The 21,140-nt window shown below is 49.8% G+C and overlaps 1 protein-coding gene and 1 non-coding gene across 14 annotated transcripts; both read right to left on the reverse strand.

Annotated features, from left to right (window-relative positions):
* Nucleotides 1-40: 40 nt before the first annotated feature.
* EIF4G1 (eukaryotic translation initiation factor 4 gamma 1) lies at nt 41-18,728 on the reverse strand. Of its 13 annotated transcripts, none has more exons than XM_011382326.2 (33): nt 18,576-18,728; nt 17,709-17,765; nt 17,393-17,486; nt 17,021-17,107; nt 15,728-15,904; nt 15,423-15,522; nt 14,247-14,359; nt 13,336-13,428; nt 13,063-13,129; nt 11,929-12,759; nt 11,576-11,664; nt 11,292-11,478; nt 11,063-11,196; nt 10,781-10,939; nt 10,423-10,608; nt 10,022-10,219; nt 9,663-9,809; nt 9,227-9,463; nt 8,945-9,049; nt 8,674-8,833; nt 8,370-8,470; nt 7,708-7,810; nt 7,356-7,458; nt 6,895-7,127; nt 6,634-6,752; nt 6,347-6,519; nt 5,910-6,035; nt 5,670-5,751; nt 4,101-4,199; nt 3,857-3,991; nt 3,662-3,743; nt 3,355-3,522; nt 41-664 (listed from the first exon to the last, which is right to left on the reverse strand). In XM_011382326.2, exons 3-33 carry the CDS (start codon nt 17,450-17,452, stop codon nt 480-482), a joined length of 4,839 nt encoding a protein of 1,612 aa, XP_011380628.1. In that variant the 5' UTR covers nt 17,453-17,486; nt 17,709-17,765; nt 18,576-18,728; the 3' UTR covers nt 41-479. The 13 variants fall into 13 exon arrangements, with proteins under 13 accessions (XP_011380628.1, XP_011380620.1, XP_011380612.1 ...); XM_011382318.2 differs by having other exon boundaries at nt 10,423-10,611; XM_011382310.2 differs by having other exon boundaries at nt 11,576-11,667.
* LOC111734394 lies at nt 8,549-8,624 on the reverse strand. Its single transcript, XR_002778434.1, has one exon. It is a non-coding gene; the product is annotated as a small nucleolar RNA SNORD66 (small nucleolar RNA).
* Nucleotides 18,729-21,140: the final 2,412 nt, after the last annotated feature.

Consider the following 21,140-nt stretch of genomic DNA (forward strand, 5'->3'; position numbering starts at 1 on the left):
CTCCAGAAGGAGCAGGCCATAAAGCAGAGAAGCAGTGAGCTTAATTGAATTCATGTTTAATAATTACAGGCACCGTGCCCCCCCCTTCCCCCTGCCCAGGCAGCAGCAGGGGTGGTGCAGGGGCTGGGGCATATGCCCCCAGCAGCGAGGACGGCAGTCCCAAGAGTGATTTTCGGAAAATAAAAAAAGACCCCAGGGGCAGGCAGTGGTGCCCCCCCCAAGACACACCAAATTTCAAGACTTTATATATAATATATCTCTGTGCCCCAGGGGGAGGAGAGGAACACCTGGTAGCATCCTGGAGGGGGCCCCAGGCAGCCCCAAACCATCCTGCCTCTTCAGCCACTTTATTAGCTCAGACACATCGCACTACAGGCACCCACTGCCGCCGCCGCCGCTGCTGACCCCCCTGCAGTCCGGGCAGCTGGCTGGGCCATCCTAGTGTCCATGGGGCTCCAAGTCCCCGGCCCCACCCGCCTTCAGTTGTGGTCAGACTCCTCTTCCTCCTCCTCACGAAGCCATGTGAAGAAGTTTGTGACAGATTTAAGGGCCACGCCCTTGCCCTGCTGCTCAGCAGGGTCCTTGCTACTCTCCCAGCTGTAGAAGGCATCTTCTTTTACCACGTCCTCATCATATAGCACATCAAAGAACAGCCGAAGCAGGTCTGCAAGCAGGCAAGACAGAGTTAAGAGGTATGCTGCCCACAGCCACCCCATCCCACCCCTAATGGATCCCTCCCAAACTCCACAGTTAAAACAAGGCCCTTGACCCACCATTCTGACATTTGTGTGTCTGATCATTTCAAAGTGACTAAGTCTGTGACAGGATGCTAATCTCATGATCCAATAGACTGGTGTGCAGTTATCAGTCACCTGGCCAAACCTTAAAAAACCGCCCAGCTTCACCCTGGCAGTTTCAAATTTCTCCACTCATATTTAATGGGAAAACTATATGCAGAATTGGTACTCCTAAATTTGATGAATCACCAGTCCTAGATATATCAGTCACAAGTTGAAGGTATATAACCTGCAACATCCACTGGTCCCCATTATAGATTCTGACAAACTCTTGATCCCAATTTCCTCTTTCCACACATCTCCTGAGCATACACACTCTCTCTGGCCTTGACACTTTTACGTGTGCTACACCTTTTACCAGGAACATCTTTTCTTGTCACCGTCCCAGTGAATTCCTTCAGGCTCAACTCCCTGATCTGATCCTCTTTCTCCTTCACCCCTGCCTACCAGTCAGCCTTCCCAAATATCTGTCCTATAACCCTGAATGCAACCTACTCCCTTCCCTGCACTGCCAGTATTTCCAAAGCAAACTTTACATTTCTAAGAGCAAAGAGACCAAGTAGTGAATACATTTCTTCTGAATAAAGCATAAGATCTAGAGTCTAGTCCATCTGTGAAATTCTGACTGAGCCATCTATGAGAAGGTGCAAGCCAAGATGTTCCTCAGGGCACACACACCCTAAAATCTACACCCACTCCCTGTGGACAGTCTCCCACCCCCATCCCACAGCAATGGTAGCAGCCGGCCACTAATCCAAAACTTGTGCTCTAAATCCCATGCACACCCACCTGGGGATCCTGTACAATTGATTATCCACTCTGCTCTATATTTTCAAGCCCAAGTTTCTCCCATCTCAGCACAAAAGGCCTCCTTTACAACTGTTATCTCTTAAGCCACACAAAAGATTTTTGTCTTTCGATGAGAATTCACAGACTATCTACGTTTGCTCTTTTCCTTTTTTCCTATGTCTCAGTAAAATATTACTCAGTCCTTTCCAATCCAGATTCTGCCCCCTGCTCCGTCAAATGTTTCTGCCAGGGTGGCCTCCATGTTTTTACGTTCCAAAAGCCCTTAATTCTCAGGTGTTTTCTCACGGAACTTTCACATAGCATCTTGCATTACTGACTACTTCCCTCTCCTAAAATTACTGTCCTTAGTTCATAGAATCTTGTCCACCTCTGATCCACCACCCACCTGTGGGTCCTCTACCTCCTCAAGATTCTATCTCAGGCCCTCTACATGCTCCTTCAGGAAACCCCTTATTTTCCTGACTTGCACATGTGTTGCCTTGTGCTAGCAACTCACAGATCAGCCTCCACCCTGACCTCTTCTTCTACAAATGAATTCAGATACCCACTGTCTACCAACATCTCTGATCACCTCTACCCACAGACCACAAACTCAATATGACCAGACTCAACTTGATACAGTGTTCTCTACCACACAGTGGGCAGTACCTCACCTACTAAAAACCATCCTGGGACTCAGGACTTCTGATCTCTCATTGCCCTCTACCCGGGCCAGTGAACATCCCGAATCTGCCCACACCTCTCCCATCTTCACTGCCAGCAGCCAGGCCGAGCTACTACCAAAACACTAATCTGCTTATCCTACCACATTCACTCACCCATTTCACAGCACTCTTCCTTCTAATGGCCAGGATGATCTAAAAACTAAGATAATTTTTTTATTCCTCGCTTTTTAAAATCTCACACTTAGGCTAAAGTCCAAAACTCATCCCATGGATTACCCAGCCCTGTGTGACCTGACCCATGTCCACCTTTCCAGCCTCACCTTGCCTCACATATGACTTGGTTACTGTACTCTCCCACAACGGCCTTCTTTAAACAGTTCTTTTACCTTGCATCCAGTTCTTTCTACCGCAAGGCTTTCATTTACACATAGTTCCTTTGTTCCAAGTCTTCCCCCTTCCCATTTGTCATTTAGTTTCCATTTGTCAATTCCGACTCATCCTCTCTCAGACTAAGTATTACGTCACTCGCATCCTGCCCTGCCCCCCGCTCCACCCTCTCACACCAGAGACCACCATTCAGGATCCATCTTCTAGCACTTATTACCTATAGCATGGGAACTGCGTTTGACTTATTCACCATTAATATCCCAGGGCCCAAGCACATACCTATTTGCTAACTACATAATCTCAGGCATGTTAACCGAAGCCTCAGTCTCCCAATACAGAAGATAATACCATCTACCCTAAACAATACTTGTGAGGATTAAATGAGGCAAAAAAAAAAAAAATCTCAGCCCTGTGAAAGGCAGAGAGAAACATTATTTATCACCTCTGTACTCTTAGCATCTAACAGGGAGCTAAGCACAAAATAGGCAGTCAATTAACCTTCAAGACCAAGTCTAACTTCTTCCATTTGTGGGCAAAGAAACAAACGTTGTAGAGGGTAGGAATCAATCATCAAGAGCATTCTGCTCTCCAATGACCAACCACTTTTCTTGGGTTGAGAATCTTTGCATGTCTGCCCCTGCTACCTATCTGGCAGTTCTTCCACCCCACCCCAGTCCCTCCAGCCTGGCTCTTACTGGGAGGCTGTTCTAAGGTCACTACAAGGGCCTGGAGGGCATAGAGTGCCTGCAGCTCCTTCTGCTCGTCACAAAGGTATTTCTGTAGCAGTTTTGCTCGCGCTTTCAGCACCTCAACGTCCACTCGGAGGGAAGTCTCCGCAACATCCACTCGGAGGGGAGTCTCAACTACAGGAAGGAAGACGAGATAAATGGAATCATTTACCCTCAGCTTGGTTCAGAACTAGGAGGCAAAAAACAAAACTTCCCTCCCCCCATTTGTCTGTTGGGCCCACCCTTGCCCCACCATCTCCCTGGCTCCTCTTACAGATAATTGCGGAAGAGCAAACAGTTTTCATGAGGGCTCGAACTAATGTGTTGGATGCTATCTGCTGCTCGCTCAGGTTAGCCTGTGTAGGAGAAAAGAAACACATGGCTCCTAAATTCTGAACTGTGCCCCCACGACCACACCAAGAACTACCTCTCCTTTATTCCTCTTTCCCAGTATCCAGGAGAAACATACCTCTATCCAGTCAAATATCCGCTGATTACTGCTGCCCTCCTTAAGCAGCTTCTCCAGCTGCCTGCTCAGCTCCTCTGAGGAGAGCAACCTCTGGCCTGGGACTTGTGACTCCTCTCCAAGGGTATAGTCCACCTTCTGCAAGCGGAAAGGCCCAGAGTCAGGAGGTAAGTGAACAATGTGAGTGAGATGAGAAAAGAGGGAGAAGACCAGCCAGCCCCAAATGGAGTTAACTCCAACCACAAACCTTTTCAGCAACAAATACGCCAACATCTTGGCCTTCGGGTAGAAATTCCTTCCAGCTGAGTCCAGCCTCTTGCCACAATGCTCCCACCTTTTTGGGACCCTAAAAAACACAAGACCAACTCAGCAACTCTCTCTCTCCAATAATCTAACAGCCCTAAAATTGGCATCCATCAAAAATTTACTGAAAGTCCACTAGGTGCCTGCTAGGGGCTAGGGGCTCAAGATGCTATCGAGGTACCAAACAGGCACAATCCCTCCATGCATTCAGTTTAGAACTGAGCACAGACATCAGTCATGGACACAAGAACTCATCCACTACAGTGCTGAGACTGGGGGTAAGGGGACTGAAGAGCCTCCAGAAAAGATGAAATTAGCTTCCACAGGATTCTCAAAGAATTACTGGACCACAAAAGGAAACAACCAAATCCAAATCTCTCATCCCAGCCTTCCACACTTATCTGCATTTCTTTTCCTAAAATAACTTAGTTTTTCATTATTCCAAGTAACAAATGCTTAAAGGAGGAAACTAACAAGTACATGCTTATATGGTTTCTAAGTTCAGAAAATTTTAGAAGCAGATATACACCTCGCCCCCAACACAAATCGGAAATCCTCACATAAACAAACGCAGGAGATTCTAAAGTCACTCTTTTATAACAGATATTCGAAATGATGACATCAACCCTTAACAAGATTACTGCAGTTCATGGATTTTAAGGATGTCCATTTTACCACCACTAAATTGGAATTGTCTCACCAGTGACATTGCCTTTAAAGAATACGACAGTAAGTCTTCTTTCTTCACAGAATATATCCTATAATCTATGTCACCTTGGAGTCAACGAAAATACATAAGCAGTTCAATATGCTTTTTCTTTTTTAAATAGAAATTACCCGGATACAAATTTCTATCTAAAAGGATATGAAGCCAAAAGAACAATCCCTTTCAAATTCAAAGTCTCATTCCCCCAGGTTCCAGATAGCTGAACTCTTCTGAAACTGTACTTCTCAACTTCTCACTACCACTAATCACCACACCCGGCTTGCCTTTCCCATCTTTCCACCTTTCCACTTGCTAGTCACCAATCAACTTTCACAAGGCAGCTTCAGAAAAGCTTACCGTCATGAACACTACCAAACAGAGGCTCTTTTGCAACCTCACAGTACTTTAGACACTCCATCTCAACTACTTTATTTCACACCTTTTTGTTTTTATTGAACTATCATTTCTTACTTTTTTTCTCCCAATTTGTTTCCTGTGTTTTATTCACTGTACTCCTAGGGCCTAGTATGCAATATGTTATGTTTTTTAAAAAGACAACACTCGTTGAATAAATGAATCAATCAATCAACGGTCTAAATTCCCAGTCCCTGGCTTTGGCCAGAACTCACAAGAGGAACGGGTCTAGGGGAGTGCCAGCCACTCTCAGGTACCAACATAGCAGTATCATCCCCATTAACCCCATCCCACCAAAGGGCCGTGAAGCTTCAATGTTACCACAAGTAGCCAAAATTATACGGTAGAAAGAAAAGTCCTGAACACATCACCCCCAAAAGGCTCTCAACTCACCATGTTTTTGCACAGGAGTCCCAGGATCTCCAGCAACAGGCAAGTAGCTTTGCCCAGGGGCCTCAGAGGTTTTGTAATCTCCCTATAAGAAAACTCCAGTGTTGACAGCCTCTAAAGCCCTCTCAATACACTACACTCCATTCCTCCCTAAACCCAGATGTCTTAAGCTACTGCCCCTCCCTCCCCTTCCCTCTTTCTTCCTATCTTTACCTCCCCTGAATTCCACCAAAGGGAGCTCACCTGAACAGCTCCCCCATGGGCACCCCACTGTCCTGCAGAATTGGTGTTATTAGTTCCGCTAGGTAGAGCCACACGTGGGGGATATCAATTTCCATGTCTTCAGCCAATTCTAGGATTTCATACAGCCTGCAAAGGGGATTCGAAGTCAGAGAAGTCTAGGAAAAAGGAGCCAGGCCCCCACCCTTCTTCTGGGGCAACACAACATGGCTAAAGGACCAACTATGAGCCCCTCAGGAACATTTTCTAAACATGGAGCATAATATCTCAAGTTAAGTCCAACTTCTTGTCCTTAGATGGCTCACACCCATCCCTGCCAAAAGTAATGATGACAAGGACAATTGAGGAGCCTACACTCTTATCCAAGGTTCCACAGGTCCTACAGAGGAGGAAAATTTGTGGGTGGGTAAGAAGTGGAGACCCACAGAAGTAGGTCATACCCTTGGTAGTACTGAGCAGTGGAGAGGTGACCAGCACAGAGCAGCTGGTGCAGCAGCTGTCCCATATGTTCGCGAGCAATGGCGCTGCGCTCCAGTGTGGACTCGATGCCATGCCGCACAAAGATGAAGAGCAGGGAAGGTGAGGCCAGCTCCTGCACACACTGCACTGCCTCCTGCAAGGGGCAAAGGATATAGAGGCAAAGTGTCTGGCCCAGACCCCACACTCCGTATCTGTCAGCATGGTCTCCGCACACTCAGTCATCACTCAGACCCCTCCTACTGCTAACCTTCATGTCATTGAGATGCAGATATTCCTCAATGATGGCCTTGGATTTCTTCTCCAGTTCCTCCTCAGAGAGCACAGACTTTGGGGGACTCACGGGGGGCAGGGTGGCTTCTCGCTTCACTGAGAGGGCAAAAAACAGGTCAAAGACTCCAGTTTCTATCTTCTCAGTAAAGAGGGTCTAGAGTTCTGAAGACTGCCTAGGGACTGGCTAGTCCTCAACCAGCCCACATCATTCCTTTCCCCTTTTCTCCCAGCCCCTTACCAGCATCCCTCCCGCGGTCCCGATCCTCCGACAAGCTGGCTGCCTTGCGCAGGCCCTCAGGCTGGGAGGACCGCTCTCTACTCCGCTCCTCCACTTCCTTGCTGAAGCTCCGTTTGGTTGCAGGTGTCCGAGAGCGATCAAGCCGGTCCCCACGGTCGCCTCCCCGTTCACTCCGCTCTAGACGGTCTCCCCGGTCCCCAGCTTTCTCACCTCGTTCACGGCTCAAGCTACTCCTGGAAGACAAACACATGGTCTTCTCACCTGTACTGTCCAGACACGCTCTCCTTTAACTGCCCGACATGGCGAGCAATGGTCGGGCCTTACTCTTGGTGTCAGGAGTATTACCCCAACCTCAGCCAAGGCCTCTGAACATCACAAGTGTGTGTGAGGATTCCTGGGGCAGCAACTCAAACCCAATCAGAGTATCCATGTGAAGCACAAAGACACCTACAAAACCTCACCTCTGGGCCACACGCCTGTTTTCTGTGCTTTCTGTAGGTGCTGCTTGTTGAAGGGCTGAAAAGCGATTCAAGGTACTAGTAGCTGGACGAGCAGCTTCTGATGCTGAGGAGGCAGAAAATAAAGAATAAAATCCCTATTTTCTTACGTCCTATCACCAGTTTAGGATACTTGGTTCTGATCTCAACATTAAAGGAGTTCAGTCTCTGGTCCTACCAAGTGCATGGATCTTGTATCACCTAACCACTTTACGAAAGCCTCCCACAGAGACAAGGAAACAAGCCTGCTGCAAAGACAAGGCTCTACCCTCAGAAGAGCTAATTCCCACCCAGCTCTTTACAGTGGCCTCCATACCTGCATCAGAGGGCTTGGCTCCTGAGCCTCCACTGCTGCCCTTGCCCCAGCTCAATCGCCCTCCAGGTGCGAAGAGCTGGTTGTTAGAATCAATGGAGCCAGGCTGAGGAAGAAAAGGGAGTAGAGAGTCACGGGTCTGATCTGGCCAAAGACCCCAGCCACACACAGCCACAAACAGCTTAGACCGGGGGCCAGGCAAACTTTTCCTGTAAAGGGCCAAATAGTAAATAGTTTAAGCTTTGCAGCTACACAGTTTCTTTTCAACTATACGACTTTGCCGCTTTCACACAAGAGCAGTCAGATGATAAACGGAATGAATTCATCCAATAAAGAAGTCATCCAATAAAACTATGGATGTTGAAATATAAATTTTACATGACATGTCACATAATAGTATTCACTTTTTTTCCACCATTAAAAAATGTAAAAACTATTCTTAGCCTGTGGGATGTATGGAAGCAGGGAATGGGCCAAATCTGGTGTGCATGTCAGTCTGCTGACCACTGAGTGGCCCAGAACAACATGAATACAGCCTCAGGGTTGACAGTCCTATCTTTGGTAATCTAACCAGTTAGTCTAAAGTTCAGCTGTCACCTTCCCAATCTGAGACTGAGGGAACTAAGACTGATGCCTATCTACATCACTAATATACACACCCCTACCTTCGTGATCTTGGTAAGTCGTGAGGTGTCAATAGGGCGGCTGCCCTTACTGATGGGGACTGTGTTCCAGCCACCATCATCCACAAGTGGAAGGCCACGGCCTGGGATGAAAAGGAGAGCATATTAGAATGAGTAAGGACTAGTAGCCCTGTCCCTTTGAGCAGCTCCCCCAGCCTTGCTTCCTCAGATCCTCAGTTCCATCATGGGGTCTCAGTGGCCCAGACACGTGGCACTAACAAGAAGTCATCAGTGGAAAGCACAACCCTTCACACTGCCCGCTCCTCAATCCTAGCCTCAAACTCACTGATGGGTGGGCCTGGAGGGCCACCCCGACGTTTGTCGCTGCCCTTGGCCATTAGCTGCTGCACTTTTATGTGCTCCCGATGCTCCTCCATCTCCGCCTCCTTGTGGATCTGGTCAATGGTCTTGGGACCTTGGTCCCCGCGGCGTGGCACCCAATTGCTCTGTGGAGACCAGTCACAAGGTAATTACATCAGAGAGAGCCAGACAAAGCAGTGTCGGGAATTGGGGGCTGTGGGGTAAGAAGCAGATCAGCAGTGGCAAGGAACACACACCCGTCGTAGATCCAGCACATCTTGCAGCATAAAGCGAATTCGGGATGAAGTCTTCTTTTCCTTAATGATTTTTTCCATCTGGTTGAAATACTGATCCATTCGGGGCTAGGAAGAAGCAAAGGGATCAGGCCAGGAGCTTCTAACTCCTCACCTTTGGCTGCATGACTTCAGCTCTATTATTGTGGCTTCAGTGGCCCAGAACAACAGCCCAACAGGGAGCCTATCAGACAGCAGGTCCCACGTGCTTCAGCCTGTCCCCTTCCACACCACAGGACCCCCTACCTTGGCTTTTTCAAAGTCCAGGTCTTTGCCAATGGTGGTGAGCAGACGGCAAAGACATTCAAGGGACTCTTCGTCATGGTTCTTAAGTAGTTTAACCACACAGTCATGCATTATTGCCTCTGTTAACATCTTCAGCTTGAACAATTCCCCAATAAACTTGATATTCCCTAAAGAGCGCCGCCGGGCTATGTCTCGAGCCTCTTCCAGCTCTTCCTTCAGGCGTCCCCGTTCCTCTGCCTGCCAATCAAGGGACAGGGATTGCATCAAGATACCCAGCCATACAGCTAAAACACTCTCCTCCACTATCTCGATTTCTAAACTCAGCAACAAGCACTTGTATCCTGAGGTGGAGAAACCCCAAACCACTATCCTCACCTCCAATTCTATAGCTAAGTAGGATATGGGTGGGCAGAGGAGCTGATGGGTTTTCTTTTACCGTAGCAGCTTCATCCATCTCTTTTTGCTTCTTCTCAAAAACTTCATCATCATCTTTGTCTTTTTCAAACTCCTTCTGACATCTATTCAACAACAGTTTTCGAAAGTTCACAGTCACTGTTGGCTTTTCTGTAGTGGGCACTTTCAGCTGTACATCAAAAAGAATTTCACATTCAGACTAGTCCAGGGCAGGGAAGGCCCTCCCAGTCTTTAACTACCTAACCCAGGAAGACCTCTAGCCCTGGTTCTGCCTCCTCCTGGCTGCCATCAACAATAAAGGCTGGAGGAGAACCAAAAAAAACCGGACTCAAGGAATCTTGGGAGCCAGACCACAAGATTTAGCAAACAGTGGAAACTAACCGCCATGAGGCAGCGGCACATGTTGGCGTAGGCCACAGAGAAGTTGGGCTCTGAAATGGCCTTCTCGAAGATGAGGTCAATGACACCTTTCAGGCGTTCCTCGGTGTCGATGGCCAGCTGCGTCACCTGCTTCATCAGCTGCTGGAACATCTGGGGTGTCAACTTATTGAGAATGGAGCGCACCCTGCGGAACAGGTCCTGGTGGGGAGAGGGGACAGAGAAGATGCAGGATCCAGTGAAGTTCTCAGAATAACAGAGGCCACTGAGAAAAATGGGAGAAGCTGGTGCAGACTTCATTAAGATAGATGCTAGTGATGAGGATGGAAAGAAGAAAAAAGGCAAAGCTGGCTCAACAAACCTTGAAGAGAAGGAATGGAGACCAAAAGCAGGACTGCTGGTACCTGGGTTTTGCTGCCATCGGCATCCTCTTCCCCTCGGTCCTTATCAGCCGCTGTCCGCTTGCTGCTGGGTTTCCAGGCCTTCTCTGCTTTGTTTAGCTTTATATCTTCAGTCATTAACACTGTGGCAATAATCTTGCGTGGCTCCTTTCGGGGGCCCTGCTGAGAGCGCCGGGGTCCCAAACCTGCCTGCTAAGCAAGGGAAGAGGATGAGAGAAGATGCAGAAATAGTCAGCACAACCTGAGACACTGCTACCACACATCTCCAGGGCAGACTTCTCCCCATCCCCCAGGAAGATACAGAGGGCCACACACCCCCAACTCCCCTTGCCCATCTGCCCCTCTAGCCAGTCCCACTCACCGGCCCTCGGGGCAGCTCCCCACCTGGCCCACCCCTTGGGGGCCCACGGTTGCTGAGGGCTGGTCGGCCAAGGTTGGCAAAGGATGGAGTGAAGTCTGGGCCACAATTTATGCCTTGAAGTCTAGTGGGATCCAGTGGCCGCAGTGGTGTTTTATTGGCCTGTGAAAAGGACAGAGAAGGATCAGAAACAGGCTCGGGCTACTGACTGCTCTTTTACGACCTCAGTCTCTTCCCCAGTCTATTAGCGAGCACAAACTCAGCCTCTCCCTCAAGCCCACCAACCTTATCCAACACCACATCACTGATATGGGGCAATCCCTCCGGCTTCTGCATACTGGCAAAGATGAACTGAAAGCCAAGCAGGAACTCACGGTCGTAACGCTTTTTCTCCTCAAGGTTTAGAGGCTTCCACTGATCTGCAAGGAAAATAGGATAAACACCAATCACACTGTTGCCTCCTGGGGCCCTGACAAAAGTACTCTCAGCCCTCTTAACCTTTCCTTCAGAATACCTGATTTATATTCATACTTCTGTTCCCCCGGCTGGATGTTCTCAGCATTATGAATTTTGTCTTCCTTTGCGTCCCAGGTCTCATCTGCTTCCTCAGACCGTGGGGGCACACTGCTGCCCTCAGGCTCTAGACCAGGATTATTGCCAACAGGAGGTTGATTTTCCACCTCTGGTACTCCTGGGTTCACCTGTGACCATAGGACATTCACTCTGGTTGCAGTATGACCACTGTTCAATACCCAAACTCTGCCCACTCCCCTCCACTACTATCTACTTCTCCCTTACCTCCTTGAAGGCATCTAGAAGGTCTCCTACAGCTTCTTTTTTATTGAGATCCTTTATTTTCCGTCTCCTCTTTGGCACAGATACTGCCACTACTTAGGAGAAAAAAAAAAAAAAGGACTAGAAATAACTTAAGAAGTACCCCTGACCCCTAGGAAAAAGAAAAAGCAGCCACTGTGTAACATTTCCTCTTTCCATCGTGCCCTCTCTAGACTTAAAATTACCTAATCTAACTTAGTTTCCATCACAGGGCTTCTGACCCAGACATAATGGCACAAATGGATGAAGATCATCAAGGAGCAGAAAGAACCACACCCTCCAGCCTGCCCCACCTCTACCATCCAGCCACACCTTACCTGGGGTGGCTGCTGCTGCCTCCAAATTCTGGGACAGGTGGGCTGGAACAGGGGTGCTCTCTGGGGAGAGCAGTTCCTCTCCTCCTTTCTCACTCTCAGTTTCTCCTGCTTCTCCTTCTTCTTCCTCTTCTTCCTCTTCCTCCATTTCCTCCTCCAAAGCAGGGGAAGTAGCTGGAAGAACTATAACTGGAGTGGCAGTGAGGACGGTGAGGGGAGCCACTGGTACTGTAATCTCCTTGACCTGCTCCTTTGGCTCACTGACTGGGCTTAAGTCCACAGCTGGTGGCGAGGGGGCTCCGTTGAGCAGTTCTTCAGGTTGGGCAGTTGGAGCAATAGGCGTGGGGGATTCAGAGGAACAAGCTGGGGGAGGAAGAGGGGCAAACTCTGGGTTTGACTCCAGCTCTGGTTCCAGATCCTCGGATGGGACTGTGCCATTAGGTTCAGGAAGAATTTCCACGGTGGGAGATGCCAAGGGGATGGAAACCTGGAGAGGACTGGAAGAGAACTCGGATTCTGGAATTGGTTTGCTAAGTGTCACTTCTACTTCCAGTATGGGTTCAGCAAGGGGTGTGGGTTCTGGAGAGAGGCAATATGGCTCCCCAGTTTCACGGGGCATGGAAGTTGATTCTTCTACAGACATCTGTATCATCCCCGTTGTTATAGTGTCCCCAGGAATAGAGAGGACTGCAAGATTAGGTTCAGACCCTGGTTCCAAGATTGGAGGTGGTGATGGGGTCGGAGAAGGTGATGAAGGCTGGGATTCTGAAGGACTATGCTCTGTGCCAGGCAGCCCTGGCCGGCCCCCAGTGATTGCTCCCTGTGACCGGTCATCTGCACCACAAGAAGGAAGAATGAATAATTAAAGGCAAGTCCTTCACTGCTGCTGTTCCTCCTCTTCCTCCTCCTCCTCCTCCTCACAGTCAAAGCATTCTCAGCCTAACACCCCCGCCCCTGCCAATCTTCTCCCACCTAAGCCTTTTCCCTTTTTGCCCCAAAATCCAATCCCTCAAAATTCCACTACTTGAAACCAGTCATTTTTCTCCCGCACCCAGTTCAAATCACCACATCCCTTTGGCATTTTAAATTGTCATACTCCTTTTCCCTGCAAAAACTTTGCCCCACATGCTTACATACCTGGCCGGACAACGACAGCAACCTGGGGTGTCTCCCCATTAGCTTGAGGCTCCAGACTGCCTCCCGTCTGCAGGACACAAAGAGTTACCACCAAGTTTGCCCTGAAGTGTCCCACAACCCTCTTTACTAGAGCCATTCCTACTTTAGCTCTGCCTAGAAATCCAGGAAAGCAGGGAAATAAATCCCTTAGTTGAAGGAAAAGACCAAGGGACTTGGGAGTCCAGGGCAGAACAGCCATCCCAGCCAGAGAATCACTTAAAGAGCTGACAGTACCTGGGGAGGGGTGGGTGTAGAGGCGGTTCGGGCCCCAGACATGATTTCCTCTGTGATATCCTTCCCTCCTTGGTTTGGATCGCGAATTCGGATCTGGGGAAAGAAAGCTACGGGATGAGTGGAAAGCAGGAGGAGCCCACCTCTCCACCCTGTCCCACTCCTAAGACTGCAGGCCAACCCCCCACCCTCCACTGGGAAGTAGGTGGGTGGGTGCCAGAAACCCCATGAGTTCTACTATCAACCCATCTGGCTGCTCTTGTAGTCCCTGCCTTGGCCCCCACCCCTAAGAGACCCCTGACCTCACAGAGCAGCCCCGTACATCACAATGCCCCTCCCTCCCTCATCCCTGCCCCACCAGCAGTCCCCCAAGTCAGTAGCTGCACACCCTGGGGCCCAGGACCCCTACACCTAGCACCCATCCAGCTCACTTGTGGCTAGTCGGCCTGATCTCTGGGGGCAGGGCCCAGATCCAGTGGGTGGAGCCAGGGTGACTCAGCGGCTTCCCCAGCCCTGGCACCCTATTCTGGGCACCACGCCCAGGGCTTGAGGATTGAGCAGAGGCGGAGGCCTCAAGAGCTTCCAGGACTTGGAGGTGGGGGGGTGGGGCCACAGAAACAAACCATTTCTAAAGCAAGCCACCAGAAACCCCAAACCAAACTCAGATCTTTTAGACCCCAGAACCCAGTTATCTCAGGAATTTCCCCATTAGCCACTTCAGTCTTCAAGTGAGCTGCTTCTATACTGTAATCTTAGAAAATTACAAAGAACCTGAACACTTTACAGGTCCCCATTCTCTGCCCACTTCAGCTGATGATCTCCTTCCTCAACTTCCTGCTCCCTGACCCACAACGCGCCTGACCTTAATTCTCCCTTTCCCAGATGTCCTAGAGCCCCTTGCTGCTGCTACTCACCGTTTTCCGCTCCCTCTTGGGAGCAATCTGGGGTGGCTGGTTCATCAAAACTGGGGCGGGGGCCACACCAGCGGGAAACTGCTGCACACCCTGAGCTGGGTAATAGGCGCCAGCTTGGGGGGAGGGGGAACACAGGGAAAGAAAGAATGGTGGCAGCGTCAGGGCCCAACCATATACAAATGCCTGCTTGAGCACCTCCCAGACCCAGAACCTCTCATCACCCACAGCCAGCCCCTTGCCTGCCCCACCCTCCTCCCCAAGGGAATTAGGTGTCTATCAAAGCTGGGGAACCAGTCTGTACTGCGTTTACAAGAATTCCTGACACTGACACACACACACCCCTTGTAGGTAAGCACTCCTTCCCCACCGCACACCAGGACTCTTGTCTATTCCTCTTCTACTCCGTAAGGTGCTATGTCTGTAACCCACCCCCTGGCACCACACACACACACATACTCTGAGCAACCACTTAACCTGAAACAGAATCAGGTCTTTGGCTGAGAATGAGAAAAACAGATTTGCCAACCCTGATCCACTCAACCTGAATCCCGTTCCAGTCTCCAGCCCTTTGCTCAGGGGCAAGGAAACAAAAAATAATATTATGAACTGGGGCCCAGGATGAGAAAAAATTAATTCCTTAAAGCAATGGTCTCCAAAATGGGATGCATTCTTTAGTCTCATCCATAATCTTTACTTGTTTCCCACAAACAACATTAAGTGTTTAAGATATATATACATATAAATAAACAAAAACATACATATTTTAGGGATACATACTCAAAATTTTTCCTGATGGTCAAAAAATTTTGGAAACCACTGCTATAAATTACAGACTAATCCTTTCCTAGAATATAAATGAAAAACAGCTACAAAAACTTCCCAAATCCATGTTACAGGGGCTCCCCCAACCATGGAACAAGTGTCATGGGGAATATTTACTAACAAGCTCTCAAACTGGTGCCTGATCCAGTATTCCTTAAGGTGGGAAAAACTCCAATTCTCAGCAATAGGATAAAATCCCCAGCTCACCGCCCAACCCATGCATATTAAGCACTAATCCCTACTACCTATCAACTCTATCATTTTTAGACCAAGAGACAAGTCTGGAAAAGGTCTTAGAAACTGAGTTAGATACTCCTTGGGACTCTCTCTCACCAGACTTTCTCCCCTGCTTACCATAGGTCCCAAACTCTGTAGGGCTTGCACCTGGATAGAAGCTTGGGGCTCCTGGCTGCACAGGATACTGCTGTGTCGGGACAACATATGTGGACCGCCCCTGGTGGAGGGGGAAGGGGTAGGAGGAGAGAGAAGGAGTTGAGGGAGTTGAGTACCATATCAGACTACAGAGAGAATGTAGGGCAAGACAAGACAAGCCAACTCTGGGCAGTGACCAGAAGGAAGTCCCACCTCTACAGGGACTGGAGGGTCAGGATTGGGGTACAAAGTACTGTGGCTTCCATTACCCAAGCCTCCAGCCTCACCTGTCCAGGGATGTAGTAGGTCCCCTGGGAGGCTGAGTAGGAGATCTGGGAAGGGATCATCATTACTTGGGATCCAGCAGGGTAGACATGGGCAGCTGGGCCAGGGCGGGCAGGGGCTGCACTCTGCACTCGGGAGGCTGCACTGCTCGGGGGCTGGGCCCGGCTAGGGTAGAAGTGCTGTCAGGAGGGAGGAAGGCAGTTGATATTGGGAAGGGGCGGAACTGGACAGCAAAATGGCCACTCCGCAATGTCTCTAGTCTGGAGAGAAGTACTGGGGACTTTGGAGCATGGGGACCAGTCCTTCCAAGACCCACTTGATCAAATGAGTTACGTGGCCTCTTGTACTCAACACATGTCCTCCACACTCAGGTATACACTTTGCACTCTGTTTATTTACTCCTTCACTGCCATGCATACTCATATCATCTCCACCAGGCTACCCCTCCACAGAGGCTCCCTAACATCCATATGCATCATGCCTAAGTAAAGCCCTTTCGGGCAACACAGTCCCCAGCATGCACTGCTCCAATCTAAAGTACTGAGGAGCTAACATGCAACAGCCGCCCAGTTCCCAGGTATGCACTCAGCAAGATTTAGCCCCTAACATGCATCGGTCGGCCTGAAACTGAGAATCTGGACAGCAAACAAGTCCCCATCCTAAAGCCTCCCAGTCCCTATGTCGTCTAGCCCCTGACTAGGATGGAGAGTAAGGGTGAGACCAGGAGAAGGTCCAGGATATGCAAAGGGGTATTATTACCTGTAGAGACCTGAATCCTCCCTGAGAGCACATAGGGACAGGAAAGAAGAGAATTATCCCCAAGGTGATTGGGGCGGTGGGGGGTTGGGGGGGGGGTGGGTAAAGGAAGTAGGACAAAAATTCTCCTACTGCTTAGTGAGGAAAAATTTAGGGAACAAAGCAAGGAAAAAAACAAAAAAACAGCTGGAGTGCTTATCTCGCCATAGTCCAAAGAGAAGAGAAGGGAATGGAGCAATGGCAGCCTCCCACTAAAAGGAGGAAATAGGAAAACAAGAGCTGGCAGCAGGGTCCAAAGCACTGCCCCCAATTCTCATGGCACCAGGACCCCTAGTAATGCCACTCCCACCAACTACATACTCCCTAAGGGGCATAAGTAATCAACAGTGCAAAGTGCATATCCGCATGAAAGAACACAGAGCAACTGTCAGGAAATCGGGGCAGGTACAGGGCCTCCAGTTTCCATCCTAGGCCCAAGCTGGCTAAGCTTTCCATGGCTCCCACCAAGGTCCCCTACTCCCCTCCCCACAGCCCCTCACCTGGCGGGGCTGAGAAGGCGTGTTCATTTGTGTCGCTTGTGGCGTACTGAACACCACCGGTGCTGTCTGCCCCGGGGGAAACGCTGGCTGAAGGGAGGAGACCAGAGTTCAGCAAGAGGGGAAACCCGGGTGGGACAGAAACCCAAGTTGGTGAAGTAAGGGGAGCAGATCTGTGGCAAGAGCTTCAGCAGTCCATATGCCCCCTCCCCATGACAGCCCCTGGGAACAGCCAGGGGCCCTGTCTCAATTTGGCAGCAGGAAGCTGCACTTTGCCCTGACACAGATGGGGGTGGGAAAACCCAGAGGCTTGGAACCTGTTCCTGCTGCCTGGTCTCCCCCTAGTCCCCCCAGACTCTGCTAATTCCTAATTACCTGTGGGAGTCCAGGGGATGGGGCGGGTGGGGGGCCTGTAGGCTGTGGAGCTTTGTTCATTTCATTTGGTGCCACATCAGGGTCCCCCCAGCACCTGTTGGGAAAGACTGGAGCTCGGAAAGGGGAAGGGACCTAAGCTTAAGGCAAATGACGTGGGGAGGAGTTGAAGCAAGAGCTAGGTCCCATACTGACCCCGGAGGCGCAAACGGGGTAAATGAGCAGGAAAAAAACACAGCTTATGTCCCCACCAACACGTTGTCAAACCCACATCACCTCAACCACCCCCCTGACCTGCTGAAACAGACCCCTCACTCACCCCCTCGATTAAGAAAAAGTCCACGGTGCGGCCTACAGGTTCTGGGCATCCGAGGGCCTGGGGTTGGGAGGTGAGGGGTATCAACCTGGCTCCGTGGGGCCCAAGACCAACCAGACCGGAAATTCCAGGTCTCGCTGGCACCAGGCTCCCGGATCACAAATGGAGCTAGCAGCTTCGGCTGTGGTGTCCCCACCCCCCACCTGGGGACACCGAGTTCGGGGCCTGGCCCAGAGGCGCACAAGGCACGCCTGCCGTGGGTGGCCACGGGGACACCCGCGCGGGGCCAGAGGCGAAGCCTGCCGCCACCCGGGAGTGAAGACCAGGAAGGGCGGGAGTCGGGCCGTAAAAGGCCAGGCGGGCGGCGGCCGAAGAGAAGCCGGTTTGAAGCAAGTGAGGGTCGGCCTGGAGGGCGGGCGGGGCCGGGGGCTCCTCCCTGCCCGCCGCCGCCACCTCCCTCCCCTGCGCCCTCCCTGCGCAGAGCCGGCCAGTGCCAAAGAACAACGTGTCACTTCCCGGCGGCCGGGCCGCAAAGGGGGGAGGGGGCGGCGGGCCCGGAGCCGCGGTGCCTGCGCCCGCGGGGCCTCCTCGGCTCGGGCCGCGGTGGCACTTCGCGGCCGGCGAACCCAGCGCCCTCCCGGGCCGCGGGGACCGCATATTCCGGTGCCGCGCTCCCCCACCCCCACCCAGCGGCAAGGCCGGGCCAGGCCGAGCACACGTGGGCCGGGGATCGGGCCCTGGCAGGCCGAGGCCTGGGCTTGAGCCGCGGAGCCAGGACGCCGGGCGGCGGCATAGGGTGGCCGGTCCCGGCCCGGATGGCGGCGGATGCGGGGGGAGGGGCCGGGTCGGGCCCGGACATGGCGGCTTTACCTTCAGTCTCCTTCAGTCCGCGCGGCCGAGCCCCACGCAGCCGCACAGACGTAGTCCACAACCATTTCCGGCTCCCCGCACAGATCCCGCTCGGCGGCCACCGCTTCTCCGCAGGCGCAGCCGGCGCCCCCACGTGACCGGCGCAAAGGGCGGAGCCGCGCCCGGCGCGGCGGAGCACATGGGATTTGCCCCGCCTCGTCATGTGACAGCCACTGCCCGCCCCCGTGTCCCCTCCCGAACTTTAGAACTCCCAGACCGACCCCCTCTGAGTCTCTGTTCCGCGGTTCTTTAGTTCATTCATACCTTAAGCAAACATTTATTGAGTGCATATTCAGTGTTAGGCGAAGTGCTGTCTGGGGGACTAGAATACTGAAATTAAAGACAGCCGTAAGTAAATCATGGTACAAATACAGAAACGTGAATTATGCAGCCTTTGAAAATAATGTAGATAAGAACACTGACAGACCTATTAAACTGAATGTTACACTTAAAGAAATGAAATACTGTAACTAGAGAACTAGTGAGTGTATTTGTCTTTCACAACGTTCAGCCACTCCCAGGCAGGAAGTGTCAAAAATTGATCATGGAAAATTCAGACTAATGATGGAGAAGGTAATCCCAAGACCCCAGCCACCTAGCCCAAAGAGCCAAATCCACGTACTAAGAGTCATATAGCTTGGGTTTTAATCCAAACTCCCCTATTTACTACCCAGCAATGTACCTACTTACTACCTCCCTACTTAACACCGGTTGTAAAAGGGGAAGATTTGAAACCAAGCAGTCTGGGTCAAGTCTGAGCTTTTAATCTTAACCACCACGTTTTCTCTCAGTGATAAATGTCCACTCTACTGGATTGTGAGGATTTAAAGAGTTAATTCACATGGAAGTGCTTAAAAGAGTCCCTAGGTACCTAGCAAAGGTTCCTGTTCTCTCCTCTCTCTCCTATGTATACACATAATTACAGAAGTAAAATTTTCTTAGCAGCAATGATGAACTTGGTCACTTAATATATATGACCAATGTGATCTCAAGGCTCACAATTGTATCCTACAAAATACATTGTATTATCATTCTCAATATATGTGGAAATTACATATGAAAGTAGGCTCACAGAGGAGAAACTATAGTGAAAATGAAAATTCAGATCAAGTATCCTGACACTCTTTGAGCACTGTGACTATCATATATGGCTCCCTTCTCTACTCTTCTCACTTTTCTTTCTCCCTGAGAAAACTAAACCCAATTGCTTTGCTACAACCATCCTTTGTTATAGCACATATACTACTGAACCTGTTTGAAATAGTTTCATATAAAAAAATCAGTTGCTACCTACATGCCAACTTGTTCGTAACTCAAAAACCACTCTTGAACTCGTCAAAACAAGGTATCTCAAATTGTGTATGTCCAAACAAATTTGTCATCTCTCCCTACTCAATACTGTCCTGCACCTCACCCCCCAACGTTCTTGCTCATGTACTTTTTCAAAAATACTGTCCAACCAGAAAACCCAGGATTCATCCTACATTCCTTCTCATCCACATACTACATCTAATTAGACACAAGGTCTTATTGGTGTTTGGATCAAAATCCAGTCCTGTTGATTTCATCTTTAAAAAATCTGCCCGTTTCCATCTTCCCATTTCTACTGCTCTAGTTCAAGCGTTCATTTCCATTGCCTGGTCCCTGGGCCTCCATGGTGAGCTTTCCCACCCAATAGCTGATCATGTCACTTTCCTGCTCTCATTCAGTGATCGAGGGATGCTGTCAATTTCTCAGCATAACAGAGTTCTTCTAAACCTGATCTGAGGTTTAGAACTTATCTCCTACCCATACTTTTCCCTGGCTCTCTATACTTAGCCAAAGCAAACTATCCATGGTTTCTGAAAACAAATCGCTTTTCCTCCTTCCTGCTGTTGTTAGTCCTTTAGCTATATCCTAACCTCTTTACCTCTGGACAAACTCATCTTCCTCCAAGTATGTTTCCTCAAAATCTACCCTTACTTACCAAGTCATTTAGGCCCTGTTTCAATGATCCCCAGGGTACATTGTTCACACCTGGTACAGTATTAATTACAATATATCACAATTGTTTTTTTTTTTCATCACATTAAGCTTTTTGAGGGTTTTTTGCAATCTTTGCATCCCCACAAACTAGAATAATGCCCAATGCAGAATAAAGATCCACTGATATTTGTTGATGAATGACTATGTGATATATTGAGCCACTATAAATTTTCTTACTCTAAAGCACAATCACTGATTTGGGAATTGTCCTTTTTTCAGTTTAAAAATCACTAATTAAATATCATCGCCATTGGACATCATGTAAGGAATTACTATATCCCCATTATACAGATGACAGGGGCTCATCAGACATGCTGATCTGCTCAGGACAATAGGTCCCATTTAAAGGGCTTTACAGGTCTGCTGTCTCTCAAGTTCTGTGTTTCAACCTTTTATACAGGTTTTATACAGGCTGCCAAGTGAGAGCAGACAATGGAGACACTCAATCCAAAGTTGCCGCTTCTCCAACTAGCCAAGAGCTTGGACTTCAATGAGATCCAA

The sequence above is a fragment of the Pteropus vampyrus genome, unplaced genomic scaffold (genome assembly GCF_000151845.1).
Source record: "Pteropus vampyrus isolate Shadow unplaced genomic scaffold, Pvam_2.0 Scaffold14, whole genome shotgun sequence".
Lineage (NCBI taxonomy): Eukaryota > Metazoa > Chordata > Mammalia > Chiroptera > Pteropodidae > Pteropus > Pteropus vampyrus.